This window comes from Muntiacus reevesi, chromosome 3, assembly GCF_963930625.1.
Source record: "Muntiacus reevesi chromosome 3, mMunRee1.1, whole genome shotgun sequence".
NCBI lineage: Eukaryota > Metazoa > Chordata > Mammalia > Artiodactyla > Cervidae > Muntiacus > Muntiacus reevesi.
In genome coordinates, this window is record NC_089251.1 from 267,866,386 (window position 1) to 267,889,123 (window position 22,738).

General features: G+C 44.3%; 1 protein-coding gene across 2 annotated transcripts in view; it reads left to right on the forward strand.

Moving 5' to 3' along the window:
- The window catches only part of CYFIP1 (cytoplasmic FMR1 interacting protein 1), a 104,120-nt gene that overhangs the window by 54,978 nt on the left and 26,404 nt on the right, over positions 1 to 22,738 (forward strand). Inside the window, exons 12-22 of one of the 2 annotated variants that reach the window (XM_065932003.1) lie at positions 758 to 880; positions 1,738 to 1,863; positions 7,760 to 7,926; positions 9,135 to 9,282; positions 9,996 to 10,143; positions 11,414 to 11,570; positions 12,648 to 12,744; positions 16,699 to 16,775; positions 16,885 to 16,993; positions 18,645 to 18,764; positions 20,451 to 20,650. In XM_065932003.1, coding sequence (XP_065788075.1) covers positions 758 to 880; positions 1,738 to 1,863; positions 7,760 to 7,926; positions 9,135 to 9,282; positions 9,996 to 10,143; positions 11,414 to 11,570; positions 12,648 to 12,744; positions 16,699 to 16,775; positions 16,885 to 16,993; positions 18,645 to 18,764; positions 20,451 to 20,650 — 1,472 coding nt within the window. Of the gene's footprint in view, positions 1 to 757; positions 881 to 1,737; positions 1,864 to 7,759; positions 7,927 to 9,134; positions 9,283 to 9,995; positions 10,144 to 10,361; positions 10,516 to 11,413; positions 11,571 to 12,647; positions 12,745 to 16,698; positions 16,776 to 16,884; positions 16,994 to 18,644; positions 18,765 to 20,450; positions 20,651 to 22,738 lie in introns of both variants that reach the window. The other variant, XM_065932002.1, reaches the window with a different exon arrangement.

Here is a 22,738-nt window from a genome sequence, read left to right on the forward strand (position 1 = left end):
CCTGGCCCCTCAGATGCCACACTAGCTTCATCACCTACCCCTTTTCAGTTACTCCTCCAGGTTAGCTTGAAGCAATTGCAAGATAACATAGCACTCCCTCTGAATATATTTCCCATGTGTCTCTAACGAATGAAGAGCCCTTTTAAAACATAACCATAATTGCATCACACCTGAAGAACCAAGTTTGTATTCCTTAGTAGTAAACAGCTGGTAACTGCTCACTTTTACCCTCTTTGCTCATTAGCAGTAGCGGCTTATTTTCCCAGGGTTTTGTGCCTCCGTGTATAAGCTGCAGTGGTTGATGTGACCATCCCCCTTCTCGTGCCTACGTCCACCCTCATTTTCTGTGCCATCATTTGCCATGACCTTTCCCCTGTGTGTCCTGTACACTGCCAGATTAGAGGCCCCGTCAGACACAGCTCCTGTACTCCAGGCCCACCTGGCCCCTGGGCAGCCATGCTGAGGTCTGCTGGGGGATCCAGTTGATTGTCTGGGATGTGGACAGCTGCATCCACTGCCTTGAGGCATGACTTGGGCTCAGCCTGGTGGTCCCCTCAGCTCCTTGCTCCTTCCAGAGCTGGATTCCTTTGCTCTGTGTATCAGTTATTAAAATAATTGATTCCCTAGCATCATCTAAAGTAATAACTAGTTTTTTAGAACTACTTTTGTCAGTGTACATTTGGAGTAGGCTCCTCGAATGGGTTTGATAAGTGGTTTCCTGGACACTGGTGACTTCTTAATGCTCTATCATCTCTAGGTGGTCACGGGCTCAGGCCGCCAGGAGGCTCAGAAGACAGACGCTGAATACCGGAAGCTCTTTGACTTGGCTCTTCAAGGTCTTCAGCTGCTGTCCCAGTGGAGTGCTCATGTGATGGAAGTGGTAGGCCCTCTCACTTTTATTTGGAAATGCACCCCCTAGTTAATTAGAAGTGCTTTTCTTCCTAAACTTGTCAATAAACTGATTAAACTATATTTATTCTGCTTTAACTTGGCCATTGGATCAAAAACAAATTGACTTTTTATCTTTGGCACTAGAAATAAGAGTATATATTAATTTATGTTTCTAAGATGGTTCAATGTACATTTCATTTACATATATTAGAATTCAGGGTCCTTATCTTTTAAAACACATTGGTAGAATTACATTTGTATTGTTATGATGATTTTTAATTCTCATTTTTTAAAAGAGAACACTCTGTATTTCTAGCCATCAGTTTCTTTTGTTTAGGATTAGTAAAGTGGTTTATGATGCATAAAAAGGTTTGAATACTCATAAGTCAGAAGATTTTTCTGTTTCGTGGTTTATTTTGCTCAGACAAGAATTTTTATATTTGGATGGATACTTGATTGTTTGAAAGGCTAATTCTTTTAGAAATGGTGATAAAGTGCTTATAGTCTTAGATATTCCACAGAAAATATCCAGACCATTTTACCTGATGTATTTCTTAAGTTTTTGATGCATTACTTGAAACTCAAGTCACATTTCCAGAATGTTTTGCAGTTTTATGGAAATGGACTGTGTGTGCATGCATATGTAGTGTGCATGTGCACTTGTGTACATGCAGTGTGTGTGTGTGTGCATGCAAGCACTCATGCCTTTGTGTGATTCTCAGACTCAATGAACAAGAGGAGGCTGACCTTTGACCTTTGGTAGCTTTTGGCAGTAGTCCTGTAAGACCAGCAGTTAAACATTTTGCATTCAGTGTGACTGTTGCCCCTCTTTTTTGATCACACCAGTATTCATGGAAACTTGTGCACCCAACGGACAAGTACTCCAACAAGGACTGCCCTGACAATGCTGAGGAGTATGAGCGTGCCACCCGCTACAACTACACCAGCGAGGAGAAGTTTGCCCTGGTGGAGGTATGGCTTGCCTGCTTTCTCCTCCTTTGATTCTGACCTCAGACTGTCTTTGCTTTACAAAGAAAGGCAAAAGCATGAATGAACTACTTGTTTTATGCAGTTTCGTCTGTGTAGGGCAGCTCTTTGAATCTGTCACAGATGTCAGAATAGAGATTAAAACAGGTTGTGGGTTCCTGGTCACGGCATAGACACTCCCCTGAGCCAGATCAGGGCGTGTTCTGGGGAGAGCTTGGGGAGCCTCAGCAGCTTTTTGTTGGCAAACACAAGAGGAGCGAGTTGAGACCTGGGTGTTGGAGGGAGAGGAACCCCACTCACAGCTGTGTGGTTCCCAGCTCTGCATGCTGTTTAGGACTCTTGTGATGAACAGGTCTTAATTTCTGTGCCTTCTAGTTTCTGGATGTATGTTTTGTAGCTGTACGTTTCCTACCTTGTTTGAGAAATCTTTGCATACCCCCAAGGTCATGAAGATAGTCTTCTACATTGTCTTCTGGATGTCTTATTCTGCCTTTCACATTTAGATCCGAAATACCTCCTCCAACCCTCCCAGTTGCTCTGCCTGCTATCTCTGTTGTGCGACAGGTGACCATCCCCGGGCAGGTGTGTTTCTGCTCATGTTCCAATCCATTGGTCAATCTGTCTGTCCTTTCCTAATCCCTCTGTCTTAATTACAGTAGTTAAGCGTGTCTTGTAAAGTACATCTTTCTCTCTTCAAGAGTTCTTAGCTCTTCTCACCCTTTGCATTTTCATACATTTTAGAACCATCTATTTATGTCCCAGTGAATCCTGTTAAAATTTATTATAAGGGTATGAATAAACCTATAGACCATTTTTGGAAGAATTGACAAATTTATCATATTAAGTCTTTCATGAATCTGATATGTCCATCCATTCATTAAGATTCTCTAATACCTCTTTTCATCTGTAAAACTGTTGCACATCTTTCGTTGGCTTTATTTTTTTCTAAATATTTATCACTGGTGTTTAAAATCAAATTTTTTTTTTTAAGTTTTCCTTGTATCTACCAACTTGTCTAAACTCACTTATTAATTGTAATAAATTATCCATAGATTCTTCTGCATTTTCAACTTATATAATCATATCATCGGAAATGATGACAGTCTTATTTCTCCCCCTTCTATTTTTTTTTTAATCACACTGGGTAGGATCCCTACTCATTAAATAGAAGGAGACTCTAGGCATTTTTTGTCTTGTTTCCCATCCCAAAGGGAAAGCTTTCAACATTTGCCATACAATGTATTTGTTATAGGTTCCTTGTAACTACCTTTCCTCAGATCAGAGAAATTGCCTTCTATTCCATATTTGCTAAGAGATTTTATCATGGATAGATACTAGTTTTGTAAAACATTTTTTATCCATTAAGATAGTTTTATGATTCTTTTATTCTATCAGTGTGCTAGATTTACATTGATAGGGTTTTTTGGATCAGGTTTAATATTAAGCTAGCCTTGCATTCCTGGTGTAAACTCAACTTGATCATGGTATTTTATCCTTTTTATATGTTACAAGATACAGGTTGCTAAGATTTTTATATGGATTTTTGCATTGAAGTTCATGAGTAAGAGTGACTTTTAATAATACTTTTTTCTTTTAATGTTTGATTTTAGAACACTTTTAGATTTGCAGAAAAATTGCAAAGATAGTACAGTGGATTCCCATATACCCTGTGCCCTTTTTCATTTATTACTAACATCTTATTTTAGTATTGTTATATTTTTAATAAGCCAATGTAAATACATTATTATTAGCTAAAGCCCATGATTTATTCACATGTAGTCATCATGTACCCTTTGACTCTTCTGGGTCATGACACTGTCTCAGACTTTTCTTGTTTGTGGTGACTGTGACAGTTTTGAGCAGTGCTAGTCTTTAGAATATCCCTCAACTGGAATTTATCTGATGTTTTTTTCATGATTAGACTGGGGTTGTAGCTTTTGCAAAGGAGGAGCGCAGAGCTGAAATGCCATTTTAATAACATCACGTCAGAGGCCCATGCTGTCAGTGTTATTGGTTCATCGTGCTGGTGTTGACCTTGGGCATTTGTCTGAGAGCATGTCCTGGTGTCTCTATTGTGAGGTTACCTGCACCAGCTACCAACACCCACTTTCACAGGGTGCTTTTAGGGAGGAGGCTATTGTGCTTAGCCCACACCTTGATAACTTTCCATTCTAATTTTTGGATTCTGGCTTCATGAAATGGTTGATGACACTCCCGTCTTTTCTGTTGTCTGTAGTGGTTTGTGTAAGATGTTATTTTTTCCTTAAATGGTTTCCAGCATTTACTTGTGAAGCTTTTCCTGTATGGGATGGCTTTTGAAACTTTCAGTTTCTTTGCTATTTGTAGAAGTTTTCAGATTTTCTATTACTTGTATCAGGTTTGGTAAGTTGTATTTTCAAAGATTTTTCTAAGAATCTTTCTAAATTTTATTATTTTTGACACATTTTTTTTTTATAAGTTTTCATCTTTTTTGGTAACAGCTTTTTCCCACATACCTAAAGTTCACCCATTTAAAGTGTAAATTTCAGTGATTTGAGGGGATATATTCACAGAATTGTATAATCACAAACAAATTTGGAACATTTTTGTTGTCTCAAAAAAGAAACTCACACCCATTGGGAGTCACCCCCGCATTTTCCCCTTCCTTCATCCCATGGCAGCTAACAATCTGCGATCTGACTCTGTAGGTTTGCTTATTCTGGGCATTTCATACAATATGTGATTGCGCTTGGTTTCTTTCACTTAATAATATTTTCAAGGTTCCCACATATATCAATATTGCATTCTTTTCCTTGCCAAGTAATATTCCATTTTATGTATATATCATATTTTATTTATCCATATTAACTGACAGACACTTGGGTTGTTCTACCTTTTCACTTATGAATAATGCCGCTGTGAACTTGTGTGTGTAGGTTTTTGTGTGGACTAGTTTTCCTTCCTTCTTATAATACATCTAGGAGTAGAGTTGCTGGGTCATATGGTATCTCTGCCTTTAACATTTTGAGAAACTGCCAGATAGTTTGCAAAATGGCAACACTTCTTTACATTCCTGCCAACAGTGCGTGAGAGTCCACTTTCTCCAACTCCTTGCCAAGCCTGATGCCTGTCTTGATTCTGGCCAGCCTACTAGATGTGAAGTAGTATCTCATTGTGGTTTTGATATGAATTTTTATAATAACTAACACTGTTGAGCATATTTTCCTGTGCTTACTGACAGTTTGTGGGCTCCCCAGGTGGTGCAGTGGTAGAAGAATCCACCCGCCAATGCAGGGGACCTGGGATCGATCCCTGGGTCTGGAAAATCCCCTAGAGGAGCAAATGACAACCCATTCCAGTATTCTTGCCTGGAGAATTCCATGGACAAAGGAGCCTGGTGGGCTACAGTCCATGGGGTCACAAAGAGTCAGACACAATTGAGTGACACAGTTGACAGTTTGTATATTTTTGGAGAATTGTCAGATCCTTTGCCCATTTTTTAATTGAATTATTTGTCTTTTTATTATTGAGTTCTTTATATATTTCTATGAAGCAGTTCTTACCAGGCATATGATTTGCAGCATTTTCTCCCATTTACTTTTTACTTTCTTAATGGGATCTTTTGAAGCATAAAAGTCTTTCATTTTAATAAAGTTCAGTTTTTCAATTTTTTCTTTGGTTGCTTATGCTTTTGGTGTCATATCTTAAGAAATCACCACCTAACCCAAGTCACAAAGATTTGTCTTGTTTGTTTGTTTTGTCTTAGATATTTTTAAATGTATATGGTCCATTTTGAGTTAATTTTTTAATGCTATGAGATAAGGTGTTATATCAAAGGTCCCCAAGACCACCCTTAGCCTAGATTTTGCTAGACTAAGCTACATAGAACTAAGTAGCTGTTCTGTTCAGGGTTATGATTTATTATAGAGAAATGACATAGATTAAAATCACAAAGGGAAAAGACAGCTGGGTTAAGTCCAGGAGAGGCCAGGGGCAAATTCCAGATGTCCCCCTCCTTATTGGAGCTGCAGGGAATGTGTTTATTTCTCCTGGCAGCGGTGGGTGACCACAGATGCAGAGTGTTGCCAGCCAGGGAGGCTCACCTGAGCCTTGGTGACCAGGGTTTTTATTGAGGGTCAGTAATGTTGGCGTGTAGCACAATTGCTATAGCACTCAGCTACTCAGACTGTAGGTCTCAAAGAAAAACAGCTGTTTCTGATAAATCACATTGTTAGCATAAAATGTCTGCTGAAACTGCTATTGAAATGGCCCAGAGCCTCAGATACATATTCTTCGGGCTGAGTATTCCAGTGACTTGGAGTCGTTTCCTAGGAGCCAGCCACAGGCCAGATTTCCCTGAGAATGTGCAGGGTTTGTTCATCCCAGGTTACTGTTCTGACCCTTTCCTTCACAAGAGTCCAGCTTGATTCTCTTGCATGAGGATATCTAGTTGTGCCTCAATATTATCTGTTCGGGTCGCAAAGAGTCAGACATGACTGAGTGCATGCACATTTGTTGAAAAGATAGTATTTCCCTATCGAATTGTTTCACACCCTTGTTGAAAACAAATTGATTATAAATGTGAGGATTTATTTCTGGACTCTTAATTCTAGTCTGTCAATCTGTATGTTTATCCTGTTCCAATACAGTCTCATCATCTCTTAGTATCTGTGGATTGTGTGCTAACGTCCCCTCTTTATTCATGCTTGCCTGTTTTTTTTTCCCTTGATCAGTCTTCCTGAGCATTTGTTTGTTTATAAAACAGCTTTTTCTTAGTTTGTCACTTTCTAGTACATGCTTGTTTTCTGTTCCATTGATTTTTGCTTTTAGATATTCATTTCCTTCTACTTTGGGGTGGTTATTTTTATCTTTTTATAAATTAGTGATGGGTATTGTTGTTATTATATTTAGTTCAAAGCTCCAGATTTACCTTTCAGCACACCTTTCCTACATTCTATAGTTTGAATATGTTGTTAGTGTTGTTCAGTCACTAAGTCACGTCTGACTCTTTGCAACCCCATGACTTGTAGCACACCAGGCTTCTCTGTCCATCACTATCTCCCTGAGTTTCCTCAAACTCATATCCATTGAGTCAGTGATGCCATCCAACCATCCCATCCTCTGTCATCCCCTTCTTCTCTTGCCTTCAACTTTTTCCAGCACAAGTGTCACTTCCAATGAGTCAGCTCTTCACATCAGGTGGCCAAAATATTGGAGCTTCAGCATCAGTCCTTCCAGTGAATATTCAGGGTTGATTTCCTTAGGATTAGATTTCCTTTAGATTGCTGTGAGCTTGAATTCAGTTCAACTTCAATTGGAGAATTTGCTTTTTTAAATAGAAAATTTCCCTTTGTTTCCTTATTAGAAAAGCAACCCGTGTTCATTATATAAATCCTCCAAGCAAACAGAAAACATGCATGTGAAATGAGGATAGAATCCTGTCTCTGGTGCCATCACAAAAATGAACTTTAAGCAGTTCACTGCATTTTCTTCAGACTTTCTATGCATTTTAATCCACTATGCCATTGTTAACAGATGGGATTTGGGTTACAAACTTGTGATTTCTTTTTTCTTTTCCAGATGATAACAGATTTGCTCTCCTCAATCTTTTTCTTCTTTTTTGTTTGAAGTCTGTCACAGAGAGATGTTCCCTAGTAGATTGAGAAGTATTTTGAGTCAGTTACCAAATGCTCCTGTTAGCTCCAGGCCAAGCAGATCTGTCCCTGCCCTCAGGCACTTGTAGTGCGATGGGGTCAGACCCAGAAACAGGGACAGCTGCAGATGTACAGGAGAAAACAGGAGCCCGGGGGCGAGGGCCTGGGCTCAGGGGAGGCAGACACCTGGCGTGTGTCAGGATCACCTGCCGCCCTCCACACACTGAAGGTCACATGTCCTCCTGCAGGTGATTGCCATGATCAAAGGCCTGCAGGTGCTGATGGGCAGGATGGAGAGTGTGTTCAACCATGCCATCCGCCACACTGTCTATGCTGCACTACAGGACTTCTCCCAGGTCACCCTCAGGGAGCCACTCCGGCAGGCCATCAAGAAGAAGAAGAATGTCATCCAGAGGTCAGCCCTGCTGCACACACCTCCCTGCACAACCGTCCATAACGGAAGGGTCAGCTTAGGTTACTTTTTTATAAATATGCTCAGTACACTTATATTCAACCTCCAGACGCCTGTTTGGTGAATTTCCTCTAAATGTAATGTAATGGGTCCAGTTATTAACCTGAACAATCCATAAGTCAGATACAAAGGTCTAAGCAGTCTGGAGACCCAGGACCAAGGGTTTGATATCTTAGACGTGGGTGTGTCTCAAAATCTGTGCGACAGTTCTGCTTATCAGGAGTGGAGGGACACACAATTCAGCATCTCATCTCCCACTTCAAAGTTTATTATCTTCAGTATTTTTGCTTCTATTCCTATGGCCTGTCGTACAATTTAGTCATAAGCCTTATACGTATTTCAGAGATCCTACAGCAATCTTTAGCTAGGTTTCTATTAATGTTCAACATTTTAGATAAAGTCGTCTTTCAGAGACATTTGTATAAAATGAAGCTCAGAGGGGGTCACATGGATAGTGATTTCTTCTCGTTGCTTTATAGTTGATATAAATGTCACTAATAAGATCTTACTACACTGTCAGGCTTCCTAGTTTTTGTTCTCTCACCTGGAAGGCTTAGTGAAAATTTTCATGTTTTCAGTGAGCCTCATTATTGCTGCAAGGAGCCTCACTGCTACTGTGTGGGAAATGTGCAGTGTAGTCTAGCTCAAAGTGATCAGAGTGGGCTTGTGGGTGTGTCCGCCCTGAACGTGGTGCCTGTGGGGGACTCTACATGGTGGAGCCCTGTTGGGAGTGGTGGAATCCGGATATCCAAATGAGGTGGGGACAGAGTCCCCAGGATTGTGTTGGTGACCATATTCAAATGAGAAAAGGGGATAAGTCTTGAGAAGGTTGTTTGAACTCTGAGTGGATGTTTAGGGCCTGTCTTCTTGCTGCCCTTAGCATGACTCAGTATTTAAGAAATCAAACACCACTTCCGGGCTAATTGATGCAAAATGCCAGCACATTAGATTTTCTGAGGGTGGTAACGTCCCCAAGAAAATGGTCTATTTTGAAAGTTTGACGTTGAACTGTCCCATTGCCACGTCCTCCCACTGCCCACAAGGGAACTCGTGTCAGAGTTGGCTGTGAGTTAAGTTAGGATACTGTGATTGTAAAAGTGCTGAGGATGTCAATACTTTGTCACACCCTAACAACTTGACTGGTGGTTTAGTGTCCTGCAGGCCATCAGGAAGACTGTGTGTGACTGGGAGACAGGGCATGAGCCCTTCAACGACCCAGCCCTGCGGGGCGAGAAGGACCCAAAGAGTGGCTTCGACATTAAAGTGCCGCGGCGCGCTGTAGGACCCTCCAGCACCCAGGTTCTCGTTCCTTGCTCTACTGAGTGGGGTGACCGTGAGCTGGGGATTGGTGGGAGGCTGGGAGTGAAATGACCTCACCGTGGCCAAGTACATCTGGGTCTTTTTTGCTCCTTTATTCCTTGTCCAAGTGAATCTAGGGTATAGACACCCCATGAGTCCCAGGTTTGGTCATTTGCATGCAGAACTTAATTTGACTGCATCAACTTCTATCCCCAAAATGTGGATGAAAGTCTGTGTGTCCATATTTATACTCTATTTCCTGCTGGGTGTTTAAATGTGTGGTTATCATTTTTATGTAGAGTCTAAAAAATGATTATTCCTAAAGATAAAATTTTTGGAAATTTGGAACATAGCTTTGCTATTTCCTTGGTCTTCAGCTACCACTGCTAGTCTTTCTCCTGCACACTCAGCTCCCTCCTGCCCCTTCAAGCAGCTTTCCTGTGATCCTCACGTCTGATTTCATGGCCCTCTGCTTTTTCCCCTCCTGTCTGGGAACTGTGTTCTCATCAGCTCTGTGTTGTGGGCTTCTAGAGTCTCTTCTGTCAGCCTTTCGGAGAATCGCCAGTTAGGGAACCTTGGGGTGCCTGGGCGGAGGGTGAGGGTGCCCCCCGGGCCGGTCCCTCCTGTCTGCTGGCGTGCACACCCCTGCCCATCCGCGTGCGTCCTTGCCCCGTGCCCCCGTGACTAACGCTCTCCTGTCTGTCCGTGTTTAGCTCTACCTGGTGCGTACCATGGCGGAGTCCTTGAGCTCTGCCGAGCTGCTCAGGCAGCTCAGGTCTGTGGGCGCGGAAAGACTCTTACATGTGGTTAACGCGTTTCTGAGGCAGTCCTACGTCTATCCGCCCCTTTTAACCTTTGGTGGTAAGACATCATTTGTTTTTCTTGTTGACGTTTATGACATGAGGCTCTGAGTTCTTTGTCCCAAGCAGCAACGACTTGGCCGTGTGGATTGGTGCTGCCCCTGCAAGGAGCCAGTGCAGTGTCAGCGGGGCAGACCTTCTCGTGGTTTGTCTGTGTTTGTTGTAACTAATGTGCCATGTATATTTTCTCCCCTACAAATGTTTCCTTGGATAATGCAGCTTTACATGGTGAGAACCATGCTAGAGTCCCTCATTGCAGACAAAAGTGGTTCCAAGAAAACCTTGAGAAGTAGCCTTGAGGGGCCCACCATATTGGACATAGAAAAATTTCATCGAGAGTCATTCTTCTACACCCACTTGATAAATTTCAGTGGTAAGACCTACTGCTGACCAGTGTCTGCCCCAGCATATTCTAACACCACTAACACTGTCTAGAAAGCTCCTGCCTGGCTGGCTGCTCCTGCTGCGGTCCCTTTGTCCTCCCAGGCAGTGACACATGTTGTAACCCTCGTGGCATTTCCTGCCTGTTGCTTTAAATGCATGGCTGGCCAGGGACTTCCTCCATGTGGCATGGCCCTTAGAAGGGTGAGGCCCATTGGGCCGGGGCTGGCCCAGTGACCTAGGTGCAAAGTCTTTGTAACCTGCACTGGGTCAGCAACTCAGGCCAGTGTTGCTGTCACCTGGCTTCAGAAACCACTCCCAGGCTAAGTGTAGAAAGTAGCAGGTGACCTCAGGTGCACACTGCACATCCCGTCCTGGGGTGACCATGGTGTCTGTGGACGCCCTTGGTCTTCATGAAGCTGTTCATGTTTATTTCTGTGCTGGAGCCATTATTCAGGGTGCGAAGCCTCTATCTTGGCTGCAAGTGCTATAGGTTTATAGTAAGTTAGACTTTTGTTTTTCTCTTCATAAAATGATGGAAACATTTTTTTTCCAATCTGTTTTGCATTAAATAGACATGCACTAAGTATGAATACAATACTGTGTCTGTATCCCAAGTAAAGCAAATCCTGTCAGAAGGCGCACAGTGTTAACCATGTCCTGTTGATGGGTGTTGCTGGGCTTGCAGTGCTGGACGCTGACTCTCCTGTTTGTGAATGAGAATCAGCGCATCCAAGTGGCTTTGTCTGTGGCCACACTGTGCAAGGCACATACTCATGTCCACTCGTCGAGGCCCAGGGCTGAGAGCCTGGCACGTGCTCCCTTGCATTGCCCTGTGGAGTCTTTTCTGCTTATAGAAGATTAATGTGGTGTCTTTTGAATCCCTTAAGAAACGCTGCAGCAGTGCTGTGACCTTTCGCAATTGTGGTTCCGAGAGTTCTTTCTGGAGTTGACAATGGGCAGAAGGATCCAATTCCCCATTGAGATGTCCATGCCCTGGATCCTGACAGACCACATCTTGGAAACCAAAGAGGCATCAATGATGGAGTAAGTGTTCTGGAGGCTTGTCCCAGCCTCCTGTCCATGATGTTTGAAGTCCTTGGTGGTGTTTGGGAGGTGGAGGCGGGGCCAATTGTTCTGTGCTTCATTTGAAGTCATAATTCTTGGGGTGAGACTTCAGGGATCAGTACAAGGAACAGGTGTCTTGGCTTTGGATTGAAATCTGGTGCCCAAGCAATAAAACTGATTAAAAAGTTCTGTGTCCAGGTGCCAGCAAGGTCCTGGGAACTTGGCAAGGGGAGAGGTAGCCTGACCTCTAGTGTGGTGTGGCCTCAGACCCAGATGGATTTGGGAGAGGAACTGTTTAGTGTGAGGCTCAGGGTCAGGGCTGGGGGTTAGAGACTATGAAAGGGTCAGAAAATACGAAATCCATGGAGGGAAAGTAATAGCAAACAGGGTCTCGTGTGGTGAGCAGATGGGGTCCCCGTCTTCCTGGCCTGTGCACACCAGGAGAGCAGCCTTCCTTCCCTCTGTAGCAGCAGTGGCATCTATTCCGGAACGTTAGAGGTCTTGGTGAGCGTGTGTGCTCTCTGAGGGCTGCGCTGGGTCTGCTGCTTACGTGTCTCAAGCCCTCAACGAGACCTTACCTCTGCAGACTGCTAGTTACCACCTTTTGTCCAGGGTAAGAGGGGCTTTGGCCACACCAGATTTGCTCTTGGTCAGTTATGGGGCCCGGGACCTTTGTATGTTTTTCTTTTTAGGTCAGGCAGTTTATTCTTAAAAATAAAAAAGTGACTCATTCTTGTGGTTATTAAAAAATTGCAAATTGGCCTGAAAATCTTTGAAACACGATAAGTGAGAAGATGAAGTTGCAGGAGGCTGTCATGGACCTGCCTGGTGCCCTGGGTGTGACCGAACCACACATGTCCTGCCAAAAGCCCAGCCTGCCTGATGGGGCTGTTTTGTCAGGGCACTCACAGGAACCAAATTTGGCATTTGAAGTAAGAAATTATTTTTCCTCATGAGGAAGGAGAACAGTGAGTGTTACATTTCTGGTGGGGGGGAAGATGTGAAAGCCAAGAAAGCCTGTGTGGGCAGCCGGGTGACCTGTCTCCCCTTCTGCAGGTACGTCCTCTACTCACTGGACCTATACAATGATAGCGCCCACTACGCCCTCACCAGGTTCAACAAGCAGTTTCTCTATGATGAAATCGAGGCAGAGGTAAGGGCCCAGGCACTTTTAACAGACTTTCTTTAATTTCCTTTTTCCTCTGAATATTAGAGGAAGCAGACTTTCTTTTTAATACAAAGAGATTTAAACAATGGAATGAACTTTGAAATAAACATTTTGGGATGAACCTTTCTATCAGCACTTTTTTTATGCATCCACACAGGACGATTGTGTTCTTCAAACCAGCTTCAAACCACCCATTAGCTGTTGGGTGACATTTTTTTCACATGATCCCATGTCTCACATGACCCCATGTCATAAGCACCACATATCTTGCCTGTTTTCTTGCATGAACACAGTCTAGAACAGGGGCCTTCTATGAAATAGATGGACTGAACCAATCTCTATTTTATTTCTTTAGTTCTAACTTTTTATTTTTTACTCATTATAAATAATGCTTTAATGAACTTCCTTGCATGTGACTTTTTAGTTGTGTTGGGTTATTCTTGAGGAAAAATTCCTCTTAAGTGGAATTATTAAGTCTGTGTACATGCAGTTAAGGAGATAAATCTTATTTTCTAGCTCAGGATATAAGAGAATTTAACCTTAACAGATTTCATTATATGTATGGGTCTCATCCCCCATTGTGGCTTAGTTGTGTCCGACTCTTTGCGGCCCCATGAACTGCAGCATGCCAGGCTTCCCTGTCCCTCGCTATCTCCTGCAGTTTGCTCAAACTCATGTCCATTGAGTCAGTGATGCCATCCAACCATCTCATCCTCTCTTGCCCCCTTCTCCTGCCTTCAATCTTTCCCAGCATCAGGGTTTTTTCCAATGAGTTGACTCTGTGCATCAGGTAGCCAACGTATTAGAACTCCAGCTTCAGCATCAATCCTTCCAATGAATATTCAGGGTTGATTTCCTTTAGGATTGATTGGTCTGATCTCTTTGCAGTCCAATGGACTCTCAAGAGTCTTTTCTGGCACCACAGTTGGAAAGTGTCAATCCTTCGACACTCAGCCTTCTTTATGGCCCAACCGTCACATCCATACATGACTACAGAAAAACCATGCCTTTGACTTTACGGACCTTTGTTGGCAAAGTGATGACTCTGCCTTTTAATGTGCTGTGATTGTCATAGTTTTTCTTCCAAGGAGCAAACATCTTTTAATTTCATGGCTACAGTCATCGTCCACAGTGATTTTGGAGCCCAAGAAAATAAAGTCTGTCAGTTTCCATTGTTTCCCCATCTATTTGCCATGAAGTGATTGGACTTGGTGCCATGATCTTAGTTTTTTGAATGTTGAGTTTTAAACCAGCTTTTTCACTCTCCATTTTCACCTTTATCAAGAGGCTCTTTAGTTCCTCCTTGCTTTCTGCCATCACAGTGGTGTCATCTGCATATCTGAGGTTACTGATTTTCCCAGCCATCTTGATTCCAGCTCGTACTTCATCCAGCAGGCATTTTGCATGATGTACTCTGCATATAAGTTAATAACCAGGGTGACAATGTACAGCCTTGACATACTCCTTTCCCAGTTTTGAACCAGTCCATTGTTCCATGTTTAGTTCTAACTGTTGCTTCTTGACCTGCATACAGATTTCTCAGGAGGCAGGTAAGTTGGTCTGGCATTCCCATCTCTTTAAGAATGTTCCACAGTTGGTGGTGATCCACACAGTCAAAGGTTTTACCATAGTTAATGAAGCAGAAGTAGGTGTTTTTCTGGAATTCTCTTGCTTTTTCTATGATCCAGAGGATGTTGGCAATTTAATCTCTGGTTCCTCTGCCTTTTCGAAATCCAGGTTGAATATCTGGAAGTTCTCAGTTCACATACTGTTGAGACCAAACTTGGAGAATTTTGGACATTACTTTTCTAGCATGTGGGATGAGTGCAATTGTGCAGTAGTTTGAGCATTCTCTGGCATCACCCTTCTTTGGGATTGGAATGAAAACTAACATTTTCTAGTCCTGTGGGCACTGCTGAATTTTCCAAATTTGCTGCATATTGAGTGCAGCACTTTCACAGCATTGCCTTTCAGGATTTCCTAAGTCCCACTTGACGTCACACTCCAGCCTCTAGATGTGTGATCACACCTATTTGTAAGGTCTCCTCAGACAACCATTTTGCCTTATTCCATTTCTGTTTCCTGGGAATAGTTTTGGTCACCACCTCCTGTACAGTGTTACAAACCTCTGTCCATAGTTCTTCAGGCACCCTCTCTGTCAGCTCTAGTCTCTTGAATCTATTTGTCACTGCTACTGTTTAATCATAAGGGATTTGTTTTAGGTCATGCCAGAAGGGCCTCATTCCCTATATCCCACGAACACCACAGGACACACTTCCTCAGGGAGATGCTCTGGACTCCCTGGTGAGGCCAGATGGGCTGGGGAGAGAGGCCTGGGGGCCCTGGGGCAGCACCACTCTGAGTGCAGGGTGTCCGCGCCACAGTCTGGTGGGTGAGCTAATCCCATTTGCAAGTAAAAGTACAGTCTTGAGGGTGAAGTCCCAGGACTGTCCACCCTGCATCTCCTGACTAATCTTGGCAGCCCAGGAGAGGCCATTGGCAGATGCCCTTGGGACATACAGCCTGGAGGCAGGGATATACCCCCTCAGTTCAGTTCAGTTCAGTTGCTCAGTCGTATCCGACTCTTTGCGACCCCATGAACCGCAGCACGCCAGGCCTCCCTGTCCATCACCAACTCCCGGAGTTTACCCAGACCCATGTCCATTGAGTCAGTGATGCCATCCAACCATCTCATCCTCTGTTGTCCCCTTCTCCTCCTGCCCTCAATCTTTCCCAGCATCAGGGTCTTTTCCAATGAGTCAGCTCTTCGCATCAGGTGGCCAAAGTATTGGAGTTTCAGCTTCAGCATCAGTCCTTCCAATGAATACTCAGGACTGATTTCCTTTAGGATGGACTCAAGGGACTCTCAAAGATTCTTCTCCAACACCACAGTTCAAAAACATCAGTTCTTTGGCGCTCAGCTTTCTTTATAGTCCAACTCTTACATCCACACATGACCACTGGAAAAGCTATACCCCCTGGAGGAGCCCAAATACAGTGCACATTAGCCCCCTGGGAGTACATGATAAAGAGAGACTTTTTAATATTTCTTTTTATTTAGGAGAATTGAAGTATTTTTCTCCATCATTAAGAAAGGTTCTGACATAATTTTCAGTGATAGTGTGGTGGTTACTCCTGGTCCCACTGAAATGGATTTAATTTGCTATCATTGGACGGTAAAGTTGTATCCTTTCTCATGAGAACCTCTTGTACTTGCCTTAACAAAGGGTTGAGATTTTGTGGAAGGGTCGAGGTTTTGTGGTTTTAGGTTTTTTTTTTATCCCTAGGACTGACTTATTTTATAACTGGAAGTTTGTACCTTTGACAACCTTCACCCATTTATCCTATGCTCCACCTCTGACAACCACCAATCTGTTCATTGAATTTATGAGTTTGTTTTTATCTTTTAAGATTCTACATATAAGTGAGATCATGCAGTATCTGTCTTTGTCTGACTTACTTCACTTAGCCTAGCACCCTCAAGGTCCATCTATGTTGTTGAAAATTGGCAGGGTTTTCTTATCTTTTATGGCCGAGCAGTATTCCACTGTGTGTGTGTGTGTCTGTGTGTACACACATACCACATCTTATCCATTTATCCATCAGTGAACGCTTACTTCTATGTCTTGGCTATTATGAATAGTGCTGCAGTGAACTTTGGGGTACAGATATCTTCTTGAGTTAGTGTTTCCATTTCCTTTAGATTAATACTTAGAAGTTGAATTGCTCAATCAAAAAAATTTTTTTAAGTTTTTTTAAAAATTTGATCTTAATTCAGAAAAGCAAAATTTGGGGCAAGAGTGCAACTTGTGGGATCTTAATTCCCCTACCAGGGATGGAACCTGTGCCTTCAGCAGTGAAGGTGCCGAGTCCTAACCACTGGACTGCCAGGGGAATCCCTGGGAAGCAGAATTCATTGCATGCTTTCTTTTTCTTCAGGTGAATCTCTGTTTTGACCAATTTGTTTATAAGCTGGCAGACCAGATATTTGCATATTATAAGGTTATGGCAGGAAGGTAAGTATGTGGTTAGCAATTTGGGTACAAAATCCTGGGCAATTTGATCTGACATTTCCATTAAAATTCATTGTGCATGAGAAATTGTCCTCTCTCCTCTCCATACTAGTTTGCTTCTTGATAAACGGTTACGATCAGAATGCAAGAATCAGGGCGCAACCATCCATCTCCCGCCATCCAACCGCTATGAGACACTGCTCAAGCAGAGGCACGTGCAGGTGAGCGAGGCCTCCTGGGTGCAGCGAGTTACAGAGCCGGCAGTGGAAAAGTGGGGTTTTTCCTAGAGCGTCTCAGATTTTAATGTATGTGGCTGTGGGAACATCCCTGTAAATAGCTGAGATTTTAAAGATGAACAGCTTCTCTTGGATAAGCTGACACACCAGGGACGGCTGCCCAGCACAGCTCCCTGGAGGCTCGGCCCCAGCACAGGGCCTCTCCAGGAGCCCAAAAGTCAGAACTTGAATGAGGAAGATTCGGGCACTTGTTATAGTGGTGTTCTCGGTAGCTTTAGTCGTGTCCAACTCTTTGCGACCTCATGGACTGCAGCTCGCCAGGCTCTTCTGTCCATAGGGTTTTCAGGCAAAAATACTGGAGTGGGTTGCCATGCCTCCTCCCGGGGATCTTCCTGACCCTGGCATCAAACCTGTGTCTCCTGCATTGCAAGCTAATTCTTTACCACTGTGGCTCAAATTCTGTGGTAAAGAATCTGCTTGCAATTCAGATTCCCAATCCCTGGATTGGGAAGATACTCTGGAGAAGGCAATGGCACCCCACTCCAGTGTTCTTGCCTGGAGAATCCCATGGACGGAGGAGCCTGGTAGGCTGCAGTCCATGGGGTCACTACGAGTCGGACACGACTGAGCGACTTCACTTTTACTTTCATGCATTGGAGAAGGAAATGGCAACCCACTCCAGTGTTCTTGCCTGGAGACTCCCAGGGACGGCGGAACCTAGTGGGCTGCCGTCTATGGGGTTGCACAGAGTCGGACATGACTGGAGCGACTTAGCAGCAGCAACCACTGCAGTATTCTTGCCTGGAAAATTCCATGGACAGTGGAACCTAGTACATGGAGTCTCAAAGAGTCAGACACAACTGATTAACTAAGACTTTCAGAGTGGTGGGGAGGAACTTTTCCTTGGCCAGCATGAAGAGTAAAAATGCAGTGCTTGTTTTGTTGCTTTAAAAATAATATATGTATATATAATCAAAAGGAAAATACAGAAAGTTGTAGGGAAAGTTTCATGTCATTCTGTCTACAGATAGTGTTAGTCACTCAGTCATGTGTGACTCTTAGCGACCCATGAACTATATAGCCCCCCAGACTCCTCTGTCCTTAGAACTCTTCTGGCAAGAATACTGGAGTGAGTTGCCATTCCCTTCTCCAGTCTACAGATAACCGCCATTCATATTTTGGGGCATCTTCACCAGAGTTTTGTCTGTATCTTTATGCTATTGAAATGATATTGAGGTAGACCCTTGTTGTTACTACTCTGCAGTAGAGCTGCAGTGGTTTTCTCTTATTCATCCCTGTGACACAGTGGAGGTAAGGCACACACAAGCCTGTGTGTGGGAGGTGACCCTGAACCCATTACAAGGGGTGCGCTAAGTGACAAAGCCAGGTTCTCTAGGAGACTTGGCATCTCTGCCTGTGATGTAAGTGCAGATTCACTGCCATGAACACTACAAAAAGTACTTTACAGCTTTGACTTGCAGAATTTTAGCTCTAGGAAAATAGGGTATTTGATCATACTGCCGTCTACATTTTGTATGTTATTTGTCTTATCCTTTGGAATAGCTTTCTGGGGGTAGGTACGTATTCTCTTGCATGTTTGGTTTTTGTTGCTCACACTTTCACCCTCTGTGCCCAGCTTCTGGGCAGGTCCATCGACCTCAATCGTCTGATTACCCAGCGTGTCTCCGCTGCCATGTACAAGTCCCTGGAACTGGCAATTGGGCGATTTGAGAGTGAAGACCTGACATCAATAGTTGTAAGTGTGCCCCCTTCTTTCAGGTGCAGCATACTTGGGAGACGACTGGTTGCAAGGGTTGGAGCTGCTACTGCTTTTGTTGTTATTGATAAATTGACCTGATTGTAGGTGAAGTTTTTGCATAGAACTCAGAAAGTGTGCACTCACTGAGCTGGGCCTGCCTAGGCATTTGCTCTTAGCATCCACAGTTCCAAATCGACTTCAGAGGACACATAGTTACATCTCACTATTGCATAAGATATGGTAAAAGAGTAAAAGGTGAGAAGTTTTAAATTAAAAAGAAATGAAGACAGACAAAAAGGATTTGAGAGAAAATCGTGTAGAAGATGAGATAGTAAAGATTCAACAAAAGACAAAAACCAAACAATGAGATGGAACAAACATTAAAAATGCTATTTCAAGAAAACTTTGATGAAAAAACACAGTATAAATACTTATTAGAAGCAAATATCACATACCAGGGAAAACAGACCTAAAGTGGCCAACACCAAGGAACATTGTAGTGAACACTGTAGTATTGAACTTTTGAAGAAAAGGAAAAGTCCTGTGGATATCTGAGCAGAGTGATCAGGGAAAGAAAAATCCAGTTGTCCTCAGACCTGAGCTGGCAGAAAAGGAGGTGCAATTTAAGAATCTTTTTGCCAGATCTGTCAGGATTAATGACAGATTAGGCATAATGGTTAGGAATGATGGCTGCAGGCACAAGCTAATGAACTTGTGATATCTCCAGGAAAACTCTTTGTCCTTAGAAATCAGTGGTGGGTGGGGATTGTCTCCTGGGCGCACCTCTGAGCCGAGCATCGCTACAGTAATGAGCATGCTTCCCCATCCTTCCTCAAGATCCAGGCTGAGGTGGCCTTCCCTTCAGCCTGGCTTGGACCTGTCCACAGTGTTTTCATGTCCTTGGTCTTTCATGACTTAGTGGAGTCTTTGACTAGTATAAACAGAATGCAAGCCACAGAGACCATTTTAAATTTACTTGTAGTCACATTAGAAAATGAGAAAGAAATAGGGAGAATTAATTTTAATGATCTATTTTATTTAATCCAATATATCAAAAAATTGACATTTTAACATATAATTGTTATAAGAATTTTATTGGCATGGATATTTTCTGTTCCTTGTGTTCATATTTGGTTTCTGAAATCTGTATCTCACACATACGGCACAGCGTGGTTCAGGCCACCATGTCCTCATGGCCGTATGTGGTCAGTAGCTGCCAGCATGGATGGCACAGCCCCGGGCGGGTTCACGAGGGGCAATGTGAGAGCCCGGAAAGCCATCTGCGCGCTGCCCACACTGCCGCGCAGCTTTGCATTACCTCAGGTGTTTCAGGGAAGCTGACTGAGGCTGACCCCCGAGGACACAGGCTGTCATCAGTGCGGGGGACACATCTCCATGTTCTCTGCCCCGTGGAGGGTCTGGAGGATAGCATCAGACGGTGGGGCATCACTGCCGTTTTAAGAGCCCTGGAGAGGGCGTGATGAACTTAGGTGTAAGAAGTAGGTTCTCATCACCTGTCAGACCCCCAGCATGTGGGCTCTTGGCCTAGCACACTGACCCAGCCACGTGCTGTCCGGCTCCGCCCGCCTCCGGCCCCCACCGCGGCCCTGCCCATGTGGAGGGCGGAGGCCACCGTGCCACACCCAACTCTGCTCTCCCGTGCCTGACTTTGTGGTCCTGTAGGAGCTGGATGGCCTCTTAGAAATCAACCGCATGACCCACAAACTGCTGAGCAAGTACCTGACTCTGGACAGCTTTGATGCCATGTTCCGGGAGGCCAACCACAACGTGTCTGCACCCTACGGGAGAATCACCCTCCATGTCTTCTGGGAGCTCAACTATGACTTCCTGCCCAACTACTGCTACAACGGCTCCACCAACCGGTAAGCGTGGCGCCTGACAGGCAGCTCCGGGCGCCCCGTCATTGGGCAGCGAGAGAGGATGGTCTCCGGGCCCGTCTTTCCCCGCGTCCAGGATACGCAGGCCCTTGTGATCGCCTCAGGTTGCAGGTGCAGCCCAGGGCCAGCCCTGGGTTCTGTGGTCGTGACTCTCATGTGCAGAACACATGTGGGGCCAGCGTTCCTATCGCGGGCACTCCCGTGGGGCCCAGGGTCAAGTCTGTGGTACACGTGGGCAGCAGCTGCTGGATCGGCACCGCCTCCATGCTTTTACGTCTCCCGATGTTGGGATGTGCTGGGCGACTCTGCACTTGTCATGCTTCCATGCTGGGATGCTGGAGCCTCCCTCCCCCCATCTACCGTTTCACTACTGTGCTGGACGTACGGAGCGGCCTGCTAGGCGGCGGCGTGGCTGCTGGCTGCAGGGTCACGTGCTCCGCATCCTGGGAAGGCCCTGTGCACTTCGGCTCTGTGCAGAGCCTCATTCCTGCTGTGTCAGCACATGCCAGGGGCTCATGGGATTGTGTGTGTGTGTGTGTGTGTGTGTGTGTGTGTGTGTGAAACAGGAAACATGGGTGGGTGTGAGAAATGGGAGTGAGGGCGAATGAGGGTGTGTGTGAGAGACTGTGTGTGTTTGAGCGTGATGACCACTTTTTTAAAGCAAATGTCTTTTGCTTTTACTTTGCTTCCCTACTGCATCTGAACATCCCATCCCTTTAAGTGTCTGCTGAATCACTACTGACTTTTAGTCCTAGATTTTTGTGTCTTAATCCAGATGCAGAGGTTCAACCCCAAGGGCAGAAGGGAGGCCCTCCTTCGGCATGACCGTACCTGCTGTTGCCATTGTCTGTCTGGGACACCAGGCTTGGTTTCCTTGTGGGAATACAGGCCTCTTGCTGGTACATGGAGGTGTCCCATTAGGGCCATCGTCTCAACCCCAAGTAGCACCAGGGGGCATGTGGCCGTGAGAGCCACTGGTGAAGGAGCCCTGGTTGGCCCCCTTGGGTTCAGGGGCCCTATGCCCAACTGGGTATAATGCACTGAAACCAAACTTAAGGTTTTTTTAGGGTTGGAATTAACTAGAAAAATATTTTTATTACACAAGTAATGCATCATAATTATAGAAAAGCTAGAAGTCATGTTTGTGTTTGTGTGTGTGTATATGGAATATTATGGGGGAAATAATTAAATGCCTAGAAATTTCCCTTGTAAAATGTCTGTCTTTTAGAATTTTTGCCATACAGGCAAATATACATGTGTACTTTTTATTTTGCAGAAATGGAGGCATACTGCTAAATTCACATTGTTTTTTTCACATCATATGTCACAGTGAGGGTATTCTGTGTTAGTGAGGGTGCATATATGCTTATTGTGCATTTGAAAATCTAATTCATGGCCATTTGCAAGATTTTCTTTGCTTTGGTTGATCCATTTGGAACCTTGGGAATTAGTTTCTGTTATGTCTGTTAACAGGCTTCCGTGGTGGCACAGCTGGTAAGGAATCTGCCTGCAATGCAGGAGACCTGGGTTTGATCCCTAGGTTGGGAAGATCCCCTGGAGAAGGGAACAGCTCGCTGCTCCAGTGTTCTGGCCTGGAGAATTCCACGGATAGTCCATAGAGTCGTAAAGAGTTGGACACGACTGAGCAACTTTCAGTTTCACTATGTCCTTTAAATTATTTTGCCTAGTGCTTAGAATTGGCATCTTCAAAGGTGAAATGCAACAGAACCCTGTTATAGACAAACTGAGAAAATATGTTACAGTGGGGGCGGGGGTGGGAGGGTTAAACTCAGGCAACATAAGGAGTTCTAATGTTTTTCTTTGAGATTGCATTTTTGATCATCTAGCATTTTGTCACCCTTTAAAGAATTCCCAGAGATCTTGTAGAAGGAGCAATTGAAGATGTTTCCTGGACCCCCTTTGTGCCCCCCTGCACTGCACGTGTGGCAGCAGGGGCCTGTTCTGGTCATCTTAGTGATGGCCCAGTGGGTGAGGGCTCAGAGACAATAGCAGCTGTGCTGTTGGGCCACGGGGGTAGGGGCGGGTCGGGCAGGTGAAACTGACATGATGATG